The 13,806-nt window shown below is 43.8% G+C and overlaps 1 protein-coding gene across 6 annotated transcripts in view; it reads left to right on the top strand.

Annotated features, from left to right (window-relative positions):
- The window catches only part of Atp8a2 (ATPase phospholipid transporting 8A2), a 651,823-nt gene that overhangs the window by 219,563 nt on the left and 418,454 nt on the right, over positions 1 to 13,806 (top strand). For all 6 annotated transcript variants that reach the window (XM_045153898.1, XM_045153899.1, XM_004670531.2 and 3 more), the window contains 3 exons: positions 1,668 to 1,743; positions 9,297 to 9,402; positions 10,473 to 10,555. In XM_045153898.1, coding sequence (XP_045009833.1) covers positions 1,668 to 1,743; positions 9,297 to 9,402; positions 10,473 to 10,555 — 265 coding nt within the window. The remainder of the gene's footprint in view (positions 1 to 1,667; positions 1,744 to 9,296; positions 9,403 to 10,472; positions 10,556 to 13,806) is intronic.

The raw sequence follows: 13,806 nt of genomic DNA, 5'->3' as shown, positions 1-13,806 counted from the left end.
GGAGGATCACCATGAGTTCAAGGCCACTCTGAGACTACAGAGTTAATTCCAGGTCAGCCTGGACCAGAGTGAGACCCTACCTCGAAAAAAAAATTAAATTCCTACTTCTTCCTACGCCATTCCCAGTGATGAAAATCCCCTATCAAAGTGCATTGTATACAAACCAGGAAACCACCCTAGTACCCCATACTCATCTACAGTCCATACTTGACATCAGGGTTTAACTCTTGTTTGCTGTACCACTTGTGGATCGGGACACATGTATTCCGAGTTAGATTCATCATTAAGTATCACATGGAGCACCTTAACTGCCCCCAAAGTCCACTGTGCTCTGCCTCCCTGTCCCCAAACCATCCCCAACCCTTGGCAACCACTGAGCTTTCTTATTATCTCCATACTTGTCAGAATGTCAGAGCTGGAATCCTATAGTATGTTGCCTGCTTTTATTTAAACACCACTTAGTCAGTCTTTTTTAGTGCTAAGTGCTATTTCAGGTTCAGATCCACCATGCTTTAACCTGCCTGCAGGACGAACCTTCCATTTCCTTCCTGTTGTACTGGCTGGCTGCATGGGATGAGGAAGGGTTCTAGCAGGCTAGGTGCTCCTCAGGTGGACTTGGGAGCTGTTCTCTCTTTGGTCTTTCCTTGTTCCTCTCAGTTACTCCCTCCCCTGTCTTTTACAGGTGCTGCAACTTCCTTTCAAGTACCTCACATCCTCCAAATGTGCCTCACACCCCTGACAAGTACCCCATGCCCCTCAAACGTATCTCATGCCCCTCATAAGTACTTCAAGTTCCCCACATGTACCTCATGTCCCTCCCAAGTACTTTATATCCTTCATGCGTACCTCATATACTTAACAGGTACCCCATGCCCTACATAGGTTGCTCATGCCCCTCACACATGCCTCACACCATTCACAGGCACCTGATATTCCTGATAGGCGCGTCACATTCTTAGATGAACTTTGTGTCCTTTCCATGTACCTCCTACTCCCATTCCTCATCCTTCCTAGGGTCTGTGGGTCAGTAGCTGCATTTTATACATTCCCCTTCCAAGCTCTTGGTCTCTATTATTTGCTACGTTAACCTCTGATGTCCATTCAGATTTAAAGCTGACATCAATTATGTTTTCCTCTCTTCTTCAATTTGCATGTTGAAGAAAGGTTTTAAGAGTGAGTGAAGATAACTGAACATATAAATAAACGTATGTGACCCATGATGTTTTCTTCACTGTGACAGCCATCATAACCAGGTGTTTTCTCTCCTGTGTATTTGTTCTGGCCATAAATGATGAGACATATGCAGTGCAGTAATTCCTCTTAACTAATTATATTCAGGAGACACTGTTGGAAGTTCTTCTGTGCTGGAACTTATTCAGGGACCAACTAGAGAGACGTGGGGCATTGTATTGATCTTTGGCCTCTCATTTTTTCCCCGGTAACTGTGCTATTGATAGTAGATTAAAATATTTTGCTTATAGTAAAGTTATGGATTTACTTACTCGAGGCTTAAAATAATACTTAGTATTCCAGATCTTGAAAAGTTGAAGCTACGTCTGCGGTCTTCCTCTATGTGAGGTTCTAAGGGCGGGTCCTCATGAGGCAGATGTGAGCTATCTTAACAGGACTGCTTGAATTTAATTAATAGCTTTCGTTCTCTCTTACAGTCGGATGTCTCCTCCCCCTAGTGATTCATGCGACTTCAATGACCCTAGGCTGTTGAAGAACATTGAGGATCACCATGTGAGTGTACCATTTTACTTCTCAAATACAGAATAGCTTGTGGTTCATGGTTATTTGTGTAACATGTGCAGTATGTTGAAAATTGCAACGTTGGAACCTGCAAAACGAATCTGTCCATTTTATGGTGTCCAACGCTTCAGAAAAGTGATCTCAGATGCATGCTTTAAGGTGAATATTGTGCAATAAGTTAGTATAACACTGAAGTTAAATATGTGGTAAAGATATAAAGTAGTATACCAAGAGCAAGTATTACCACAGAATTTTATAATAGTTCAGATTTCTGTTGCTGTGTAAACAGAATAGTACTACTGTTTCTTCATGGTCAAGCAATTGAGAGGTCTTGCATCCTTTAAGTAGGATACTTTAAGACAACAAGAATTTGGTGGCATTTGTTCTTTTCTGCAGAAAGATCAAATTGGCCAAGAGTTACCTAGCAGATAAACATATGAGGCTTAGAACCTGAGTCTGTTAGATTTATTTATTTACTTGTTGAATTTTCTTTTAACAATTTCATATATATAATGTGCATATACATTACATTTTGATTGTATTTATCCTCCATTTCCTTCTCCTTTCTCCCTCCTAATACTGCTAAACCTTTTCTTCTTATGAATGAATTACCTCCCACCTGCATGACTTTTTTTTGTGACCCACAAAGTTTAACTAGGGTTCTGGCCTGAGCATGGATAGGTGTGGAGTTGTTTACTGGAGCAAGGAAAAATTTGAAGCAGCTAAACTATTGAAGAACATGACCCCACCTCCCCCATCTGCCTATAGATCCTCTGGGAGCTCCATCCATGATGAACTATTGATGGACTCAGTCTTGTGCAGGAAACCACAACTGCTGTGAGTTCCTGAGTATGTCAAGATATTCAAACAAGTAATAAACCTTTTCCCAATGGCAGTCAGTGCCCTCGTAATGATAAGTTCCCGGCAGCCGGTCTCTGAGTACACGTGTAAGCCCCTGTGCCCAGGGGCTGCCATGCAGCCATTACAGCTCATCAGTGTGGTGAGGAAGATGCAGCAGACATCAATGCTTCACCATAGACACAGACACCTAAGACTTGCCATCCTGCATTTTGGTCTTAGGGGTAGATCCAGCCACTAGGTCAAAATTCCTTTGAATAGAAGAACTTTTTCTGAAGGAGGGTGGGTTCCATCAAAGATGTCAAAGAAACAACTGCTCTGTTAGGACTCACTTTCCGAATGAAGAAGTACTTGTTTTTAAGTGATATTCAGGGCAGGCTAATAACCAAGTTGGTGGGGTGGTGCAGAGAAAGGAAAGGAGACTGTGGAAGGGTGGTATAGAAAAACCTGGGAGACAGTCTTTTTTTATTTTATTTTAATTAAGTTATTAATTTGACAGAGAAAGAGGAGGGGTGGAGAGAATAGGTGCACCAGGGCCTCCAGCCACTGCAAACAAACTCCAGATGTGTGCACCCCCTTGTGCTTCTGGCTAATGTGGGTCCTGGGGAATCGAACCTGGGTCCTTTGGCTTTGCAGGCAAACATGAGCAGGAGGAGTGCTGTGGAATCTCAGAATTGGGTTAGCAACACAACCAAACTCCAGGATCTCAGCCTAAGTGAAAGATTCATTGATTTGTACATTCATGTAGTAGAGTTAAAATACTCATCTATAGCCAATGCCTTTCAGTGGGCATGAGGGAAAGAGATAAATAAAAGACACTCAAAAGAATCCTACTAACTGGGGGAGAAGTTAGTATATGTTAAGGGGCTTGGTTCAGCAAGACAGGCCTAATGTGACTTCCTGAGAAAGTGGTTTGGTTTGGTGGAAAGGGAGGTGCCCTCCCCCTTTGATGAAGACATCCTTTCATGTCTTTTGTAAATGCTAGAGGCATGGCCAGTGTGGTCACCAACCACAGGGAAGGCTGCACTAACTAAAGGTGGGTTGTCATAGACTCCCAGAGGCCAGGTACAGATTTTCATCTGGAGAAGAGACCTTGTGGGGACCCGCTGCATGTTGCCAGCATCCTACCACTTGAAATCTTTTTATACCTCCTTCATCACTCACACATGTGTTCTCTCCAGAGCTTCCCAGATGTAGCTTCTAAGGAGGTTTACCCTTCTTCACATGACTTTCCTGTGTCTATCCTCTGTGGAGATTGGAGTGGAGATCTGACCACAGACAAAGTCCCTCTGTTAGTCAGCCCTTGGGATTGTTCCATGGCCATGAATACTTCTTTTCTTTTCTCCTTACCTTCTTCTCTTCTGAGTTAGCCAGCTTTTTGTAACTGAAGAAATCCCTGTGATAAATGAGGAATTTATGTTTTTTTAAAAATGATTTTACTTTTTTTTTGAGAGAGAAATAGAGAAACAAAAAGGGAGGGAGGGAGGGAGAGAGGGAGGGAGGCAGGCAGGCCAGGACCTCTAGCCACTGCAAACAAACTCCAGACACATGTGTCACCTTGTGCATCTGGTTTTACGTGGGTTCTGTGGATTTGAACCTGAATCCTTAGGGAAGCTTTGCAGGCACATGTCTTACCCACTAAGCCATCTTTCCAGCCCTAAATGAGTTTTTTTTTTTTTAAAGGACAGATTTGCATTGGATTATAACTTTGAAGAGTTCAGTGCATGACAGATATTTTGGTCCCAAAGTGGCAAACGTGATGGCACTCTTAGGGTGGGAGGCCTTCCCATTTCATGGTCAGGAGCAGGAAGGAGGAAGAGGGAGTGGCTAAGGTCCCAGTAGCACCTTCAGGGGCACATCCTGAGTGACCTAGCTTCCTTCCACTAGGCTCTAACTCTTAAAGGTTCCATTTCCTCGCAGTAGCACCATGAGCTGAAGATCACACCTTTGGCACATGGTTTAAACTCTTAGAACATTCTAAATCCAAAGAACAGCGTCTTCTAAGCCAAGTTTTCTTTTATTTAAGTATAACTACCTGTGTGAATAGGGGCAGATGCAGCCTGATCTCCTTGGCATAGAGACATTCCCACGAGCATCAAAACAGAAGGACTTTTAGGGATATTTTAATGATTGGTGTGCCCACAATTCAGTAAAAGCATAGCAAGGTCAGGTCATTGACTTGGAGATTTATTTGCTATGTTTTTTAGACAAAACATTTTTATGCTTTCTTATATCCGTGGAGCTTTCTGAGATCTTCACTTGGGCTGTTGCATTAATGAAGTCCTTTGATATTTAACATCCACTTTCACTATAAATAATGAAGAACATAGCTCAATATTTTTCTTTGATAATATGTGGATTGGGTTAAATGTACTCAAAGGATGTTTTCAATGGTTTAAGTTCAAGGCATCTTAGAGCACTTATCCAATCCACTGCACTGTGCTCTTGTGGACAAAGGGAGGAAACACCGAGGATTTCAGCTGTGGATGTCCCCTCCATCATCTAAATTATATTGGGATCACTGGTTGAATATTAATTATTTGACCCCCAAAATCATTTTCTCATAAAGAAACATCTTCCATTTTTTTCTGTTCATTTTTCTCAATCACCATTTCTGACTTGGGTCCTTCAAAACTATTATAAGTTTCTATGGGTTGATGGTAAGGCTGGGATTTGGCTTGTATCATAGAACCAACCTAGGAAACTTGCAAAGGCCATTTCCTAGGAACCCTTGATTACATAGCTAACCAGTGACTTTCAGTTTGTGGGACATTTCTGTGGCTGCATTTGAAACCCTCGTGTGTCTTGGATTGTGAGCTTAGATTTTCAAGAAAGAAAAGTCATTTGTGTTTTTATGTTTCTTAAATACTGTTGGTGTGCAAAATAATTTTAAGTGTATCAAATAGAAAATATTCATTTCTAAATGCATAGCATTTTAAACAATATTTTCTTTATTGGCGAGAGGGTAAGATAGAGTGGGGGGAGGGAGAGAGAGAGAGAAAGAGAGAGAGGGAGGGAGGGAGGGAGAGAGAGAGGGGCGAGAGGAAGAGAAGGGAGTGTCAGGGCCTCTAGCCCCTGCAAATAAAGTACAGATGCATGCACTACTTTGTGCATCTGGCTTACGTGGGTAATGGGGAATCAAACCTGGGTCCTGCAGGCAAGTGCCTTAAAGGCTAAGCCATCTCTCCAGCCCAATACATAGCATTTTGTCACTATTCAAAACTGTGATTACTGGGAATATAATTCAGAGGTAGAGCAATTGCCTAGCATGCGGGTCTAGGTTCAATTCCCAGCACAGAAAAATAGCTGTGGCTCAAAGAACAAACATTGTGTGATTGCATTTATATGCAGCACACAGAATAAACACTGCCACAGGAACAGAAAATGGGACAGAGATCACGTAGGGGGTGGGCAGAACAGATAGTGACAGTTTCTATTGGGGATGGTTCTTTAGGATTCATATGGGTCTAACATTGTAATTAGTTAATGGCACTGAGTTGTTCAGGTAAAAATGGTGAAAGTGAAAAGCACTACATGCAAATTTTACTACCACGTAAAACTTTTAACTTCTAAGGTATAGATATACATCCATACATATAATCTTTGATGAACAACTAGTTCTTTAAATTCATTAAAATTTTCAGATTTGAAGCCGGGTGTGGTGGTGCACGCCTTTAATCCCAGCACTCGGGAGGCAGAGGTAGGAGGATCGCCGAGAGTTCGAGGCCACCCTGAGACTACATAGTGAATTCCAGGTCAGCCTGAGCCAGAGTGAGACCCTACCTCGAAAAACAAACAAACAAACAAAAAATTCATATTTGAAAAAAAAATTTCCCACTAAGAAGTTACAGAAAAAATTTATTTTCAAACATGGAACAGTTTACAAATAGCTATGGGATTCGGATGAGTTTGTCTCTTTTCCTTAATTTTTTATGGAATGCTAGTTAGGTAGAGAGGTAATGACAAATTAATATTTTCTTGGGATTTTGTTTTTTTTTTTGAGGTAGGATCTCATTGTATCACAGACTGACCTGGTATTCTCTATGTAGTCTCAGGGTGGCCTCAAACTCATGGTGCTCCTCTGGCTTCTGCCTTCCAAGTGCTGGGATTAAAGGTGTGCACCACTACGCCCATGCCCAGTGGCTATTTTTTTTAATCTTCATGAATATTGTCTGGCCCACCATTCCAGGCTGGAAAGAAACACACCAGGCATACGGCTCTTCTTTATTGCTCTTAGGAAAGCTGCCACGGTGAGATTTGTTTACCTGTTGTCAAGTCAGAACCTTTGCGCTGTTCCTCAAGGATAGGGGCGCATCTTCCTCACCCACAGAAGGTGGTCTGGAAGCCCAGCTCTCAAATTGAAATACTTCAGGGTAAACTTTCTCATTTTTTTTGCAGACAGGCTTTGAGGAATTTGTCAATTATCTAATCTTGCTTCACTCAGCTACAGTCTTCATGTGCATTTTCTTTTCATGTGGGGGCACACATGCTCCAGGAGGGGCCAGGACTGGGAACAGGGAACCTCAGGCTGAGATCCTTCGGCATCACTGGGCATCACTACTGTCTCTTCTCCCTACTGGCTCACAGTGGCCATCCCAACACAAACTTTCTAGGGCACACAGAAGAAAGAGGATCCCTCCTCTCACCATCTCTGAGGCTGACTTTTGGAGGCCTGGCCCTGTAGAAGGGAGAATTGTGTGAGGGTGTCTCGTGAGAAAATCCAGGATTTGTGGGTTATATAAAGGTCTGCCTTAAAAATCTTGAAGAGTCAGCTGAAACTTGGAGACTAAAACTCAGCTACAGCTAGAGAATGAATGAACCTACAAACAGAAACCACAAACCCTGAGTTGGGGAAATGGCTTAGCAGTTAAGGCACATGCCTGCGAAGCCTAAGGACCCAGGTTTGATTCTCCAGGTCCCATGTTAGACAGATGCACAAGGGGCCGCACTTTGTTTGCAGTGGCTGGAGCCCTGGCATGCCCATTCTCTCTCTCTTTCTCTCCCCCTCCCTCCTTCCCTCCCTCCCTCCTTCCCTCCCTCCCTCCCTCCCTCCCTCCCTCCCTCCCTCCCTCCCTCCCTCCCTCTGTCTTTAATTAATAAGTAAATAAAAATAAAATCTTAAAAAACCCCACAAACCCAACCAGTAGCATTTCTGACTCATATCCCAACAGTAGTCACTGTACCATGTAGTATAAATCCCATCCATAATATTAAAAGTAATATGGGCTGCACAGATGGCTCAGTGGATAACGTGTTGACTGTCAAGTCTAAGATTGACTTCGCAGAACCTATACCATAAAGACAGGAGCTGCATCTGTAATCGCAGCGCATCTTTAGTGAGGTGGGAGGTAGACATGAGAATTCCCAGAAGTTCACAGGTCAGCTGGACTGGGGAATCCTACACGGACTGAAGGGGAGACTGTGCCTCAAAACAAGGTAGAAGGCAAGTACAAACACCCAAAGTTGTTCTCTGACCTCCATATGCACACTCCCTCATAGACACACACACACCACAATAGATATATTTCAACAGTTTTTGAAAGGAAAATTCCTTAGACTAATTAAACTTAGTAGAGTCTAATCTACCAAAGATAAACAAAACAAGGCTCTGGCTCCAGAGGCCCTGGGTTTGCTCATTAGCACAGCAAGAGATGATCAAAATTGCTTAGTGGTAGTGGGTTATAACTTATCTGGCTATTTGCTTTCAGGCAGGCTGGTCAACTGGCCTCAGGACACTCAGTGCTCAGGTATGAGAACCAGCACGGTGTTGGTTTGCTCTGCAGGTGTTCAGTGCTGATGTCCTGGCCAAGCGCAGGCTTCACACCTGAGTGGACATAATGCCTCATATGCACTAGTCACATGAGTATCTTTGAGTAAATCAATTAATAATATATAAGCCATACCCTATGTTTACAAGACTTAGAAGCCTTTAATAAATGGGAAGGCATATTGCATGAGATTCCAATTAAGATTATAGAATGTTATTTTTTCATAATGAGGATAGGAGAAATTGATTTAGCACATACTCAGGGTGATTTGGGGTTTCGTTGTTCTTTTGTAGTAAAGGATGAGGAATGACTGGCTTCTAGATAATAAAGATGAAACATATGAGCAAGTAGGAAGGGAAAAACAGGGATGGAGGGCTTTGGCAAGTCCGTGTATGCTGGAGTGTTCTGCTTGCTGGATCTGAGGACATATCTGGGGTTAAGGCAGAAACTGATCACCCCCCGGGATCTTGCCCATGAGCAACAGAAGTGTGGGCAGTGTGAGCCGCGAGCAAAACTGGAAACTGTCTGAGTTGAGGTGGGAGAAGCTGTTCTTGACATTCCCCTGGTGCCATAAGGCGACTGTGTTCTGAGGTAGGAGATACGGTGGGGTGGGGGGTGCTCTCAGTTGAACTGAAGGACTGTTTCACTGAGGCCTAGAGGATGCATGTAGGAGAGCATGCTGAGCACAGGTACAGGAAGGCCTCTGTGATGAAGGCACACTAAGAGAAAGGATGAACCTTGTATGAACACCAGACTGGCAGGAGTGAGCTCATGGGGGACCTAAGAGACTGTTAAGGGTCTGGACCCTATGCAAAAGAGACGGAGAATGCTTACTGGATCTTAAGCCAGAGAAGTGGTGAATACAGCTCCCATGTACATCCACTATTGGGTAACGCATTAACTGACTTTTCCTTGTAGCCCACAGCCCCTTGCATACAGGAATTCCTTACTCTGCTGGCTGTGTGCCACACGGTCGTTCCCGAGAAGGACGGAGATAACATCATCTACCAGGCTTCCTCCCCAGGTGAGGGCTTTCGCTGGAGGTGTCTTGCTGGACTGTCTTCCCTTGAGAGTTGGATGCTTGCGTTCTTTGTGGGAGGTGATGACGTGTCCCACAGAGACCTCTTGTTTGCTTCTGGCCTCACACCATCCTCAGGTCATGGTTACAGACATTAGACCAGAGTGCTGGGCTCTCCTGACACCTAAGGTGCTTGGGTTTCAGGAAAGGGCTGAGGCCACCTTGTATTTCTCTGTACAAGTTCTTGTCCTGGACAAAGCTCTAGAGGAGGACAGGGCTGGCTCTCTGCCCACATCCTTGTGCTCTGAATCCAGAGTACTACAACTAAAACACCACCTTCCACCCTCCTGGGATGTTCAGTCGGGGGGATTTAAAAAAAAGATTTTATTTTTTATTTATTTATTAGTGACAGAGAGGGAGAGAGAGAGGGAGAGAGAGAGAGAATGGATCTCTAGCCACTGCAGACTAACTCCAGACATCTGTGTCACCATGTGCTTCTGGCTTATGTGGGACCTGGAGAATTGAAGAACCTGGGTCCTTAGGCTTCTTAGGCATGCACCTTAATCACTAAGCTATCTCTCCAGCCTCAGGAATTTTATTTAGGTTGATGAGAGGGAACTTGATCCCAACAGAACACCAGGAATGTGACTCAGTCTGTTTCTGGTGACTTAGATTTTTGGTTCTTACCCTCCTGTCCAGCAGACATGCTTGTTTCAAGGCCCTGGTGGTAAAAAGTGATTGTTTCTGTCCCCTGAGTCCTTGTTACTATACAGATAACAACAATCTTGAGCCGGGCATGGTGCCGCGTGCCTTTAATCCCAGCACTTAGGAGGCAGAGGTAGGAGGATCACCATGAGTTCGAGGCCACCCTGAGACTCCATTGTGAATTCCAGGTCAGCCTGGGCCAGAGTGAGACCGTACCTCGAAAAACCAAAACACCAAAAAAACCAAAAACCAAAAAACAAAAAAACAATCTTACCCTTAATCATGGTGGGCTTTGATTTGAAGCATAGTGCTTAACAGAGTTCTCTCATAACAAGGGGTTAGCCTGCATCCTATTGGCTTTTTGTTGACAGATGAAGCAGCGTTGGTGAAAGGAGCTAAGAAGCTTGGCTTTGTCTTCACCGCCAGAACGCCGTACTCAGTGATCATAGAAGCGGTAAGTGACCCTGCCCTTCGACGGCTGAATTTCTTAGTCTTTTTGTTGAAAAACTCCTCAAGCACTGTGTGAAAACACCGAAGCCACATGGAATTGTATTGGTGCATTCCTGTTGTGTGTGTGTGTGTGTGTGTGTGTGTGTGTGTGTGTGTGTGTGTGTGTGTGTTACTGTCATTTCTCCTCTTAAAGATGCCTCCTCACAGTCTGTCATGTACTTGGGGGGAATTGTTTAAATTGTTTACAGTGCGGGTGTCACAGTGGGACTTCCATCCTCAGAGCTTCTCTTTGGCCATGGGAGGAAGAAATGAGAGCTTAATCCTCTCTTATCTGCATGAATATTTTCTCCTTCTGAAATGGTTACGGGGTGGGTCTCTCAGTTCTTCTTGAAGGAAAGAATTCAGTTGAGAGACACAGTTTTGACATTGGTTTAGCAAAGCAAGTGATTTAAAGACAGATTTGAGGGGAGTGTCTCAAAAGAGAGTGCACCCAGTGGCTATGTGGTATGGATGGTAAAGAAGTGTTTATGGACATAGAATAATCGTGGGGTAAGGTAACTCTGCATTTCCCATGTCATGATGGACTACATGCATTTTTTTTCGTGATATCCTTAAAAAGCCCACAGTGGAGGGGTTCAAATTCACCATGTAAATAGATCTTCTGAGGATGCAGACCCCTTGCTAGAGCACATACACGAGAAAGTACCCCGGTGCCTTAGTTTTGGATGTGGCGGGAATAGCCTATCTGTGGTCTCAAGGACAACTAACAGCAAAGGGCCAATCTGACTGAGAGGAGACACAGCTACCAAGACACAGCTATAGTTTTCTTGCTTAGCTCATACCTAACCTTTTTCTGAGATTACTCAAGGCCCTATGATTGATCTGATGGTATCAGTTAAGAAAACTGAGGCTTCTGAGCCAGGGAGAGGGCTCGCTTGGTAAGAGTGCTTGCCAGTGAAGTATTAGGCCTTGAGAGAGCCTGGGATGACCTGCTTTTTATGCATGCATGCATGTATGTATGTATTAGAGTCAAAGAGGAGAGGGAGAGAAACAGAGAGGGGGGTAGAGAGAGAGAGAGAGAATGGACATGCCAGGACCTCTAACCACTGCAAATGAACTCCAGACACATGTACCACCATGTGCATCTGGCTTATGTGGGAACTGGAGAATTGAACTAAGGTCCTTAGGCTTCACAGGCATGTGTCTTAACTGCTGAGCCATCTCTCTAGCCCGATGACCTGCTTTTGATTCCCCCTTGCCCTCATAGTAAGAAACTGTGTGTGTCCATGTATGTCTGCAATCTCAATCCTGCAGGGGTAGGGATGGGGAGGAAAGTAGAAAATTACTGGGGCTTGTTGACCAAAACTGGCAGTTCTGTGTTGAGAGAGACTCTGTCCCATGAAATATGTGAAAGACCAGAGAGGGGGGCACCTGGCATTCTCCTCTGGCTTTTACATACCTGTTCATGGGCTGTAAACATCTGCATACATATGCATATACCACTCACATAGCACACATCACATACGGCGGGGGGGGAGGGGAGAGGCTTAAGGCTTTTACAGTAGGTGTTAGGTTGTACAAGAGCTGGACTTAGGCTGTCTGTAGAACTTCCTTTTTCCAGCTCCATTGCTCATGTATATCTTCTAACAAAAAGCCAAGGGAGTTACATATTTTCTGATTTGCTTTGAGTTTGAGTTTCCTTCCTGTGAGCTACAGGAAGAACTTTGGTAATAAGAAAAACTTTAACAGGCCCAGCTTCCCTCATCCAAGACTAGAAGTGTTTTGAATTTCAGTTATTTTTCAGATTTTGGAATATTTGCATGTGCAAAATGAGAGATATCTTGAGATGGGACTGAAGTGTGTTTATGCTTAATATACACCTTGCTTACATAGCCTGAAGGTATTTATTAATATTTTTAGTGTATCTGTGTTTTGATTGTAACCAGTCACGTGAGGCCATGTGTGGGATACTGACTTGTGGTGCCATGTTGATGCTAGCAAAACATTTCAGATTTTGAAGCATTTTGGATTTGGGTGTTGAGAAAGTCAAGCTGGTGACAAGAGATCACCGAGGGACATACATAGGGAGAGGCAGCAGGTGACAATGATGCTCAGGCCTGAAGAGGCATTGTTTGCCAGGAGGAGCAGTGGAAGCCCAGTGCTTGTGTGGTGTCTGGGTTGATGGGGGTCTGGGGATAGCTGCTGCCTTCCCCCACCTCTGACTTTGTCTGTTCTCATCTTGGAGAAAACTCATGGCCTAGGATAGTTTTGGGCTTATTTCTTCCTTAAGTAAGTCCTTACACTTCTTTCATGAATGAACTAGAGGTTAATTTCCAAGTGGTATAAGTTGACACTATTCCTGAGTTGGCAGTGAGCAGTTTCTTTTACTTACAAACTTATCAAAATCTATAAAATGTTATACCTTATACAAAGTGCCCATTCCTTGACATCTTCACATCAAGTTTAAGACACAGAGAGCAAATTATGTTTACTTTTACTTTACTTCCATCAACAGGGAATTTAGCTTAGGGAACTGTGTAATCACTAAAAGTAAAATGAAATATTGATTGAACAGAGAATTTTCTTCACAGTTACTTTTTAAAAACTGAAGTCTTGGGGCTGGAGAGATGGTTTAGCAGTTAAGGCGTGTGGAGCTTAAGGACCTACATTTGATTCCCCAGAACCCACATAAGCCAGATGCATGTGGTGGCACATGTGTCTAGAGTTTGTTTGCAGTGGCTAGAGGCCCTGGTGCACCCATTCTCTTTCTCTATCTGCCTCCTTCTCTCTCTCTTTCAAATAAATAAAAAAAATTTTAAAACTGAAGTCTTGTGTTGGGATGATAACTCAGTAAGGGTGTTTGCTGTGCAAGTGTGAAGACCTGAGTTCTATCTTCAGTACCTACATAAAAAACCAGGCACAGGGCTGGAGAGATGGCTTAGCTGTGAAGCCTAAGGACCCCGGTTCGAGGCTCGGTTCCCCAGGTCCCACGTTAGCCAGATGCACAAGGGGGCGCACGCGTCTGGAGTTCGTTTGCAGAGGCTGGAAGCCCTGGCGCGCCCATTCTCTCTCTCTCCCTCTATCTGTCTTTCTCTCTGTGTCTGTCACTCTCAAATAAATAAATAAATTAATTAATTAAAAAAAAAACCAGGCATGGCCATGAATGCTTGCAACCTTAGCAGTTACCGGGTGGAAACAGAAGGGTCACTGGGACTCCCTAGTCAGCCAGTGTAACCAAAAAATGGGGAGTGAAAG

This window comes from Jaculus jaculus, chromosome 7 (genome assembly GCF_020740685.1).
Source record: "Jaculus jaculus isolate mJacJac1 chromosome 7, mJacJac1.mat.Y.cur, whole genome shotgun sequence".
NCBI lineage: Eukaryota > Metazoa > Chordata > Mammalia > Rodentia > Dipodidae > Jaculus > Jaculus jaculus.
Note: the sequence above shows the minus strand (reverse complement) of the source record. Positions and strands in the feature narration are given on the sequence as shown.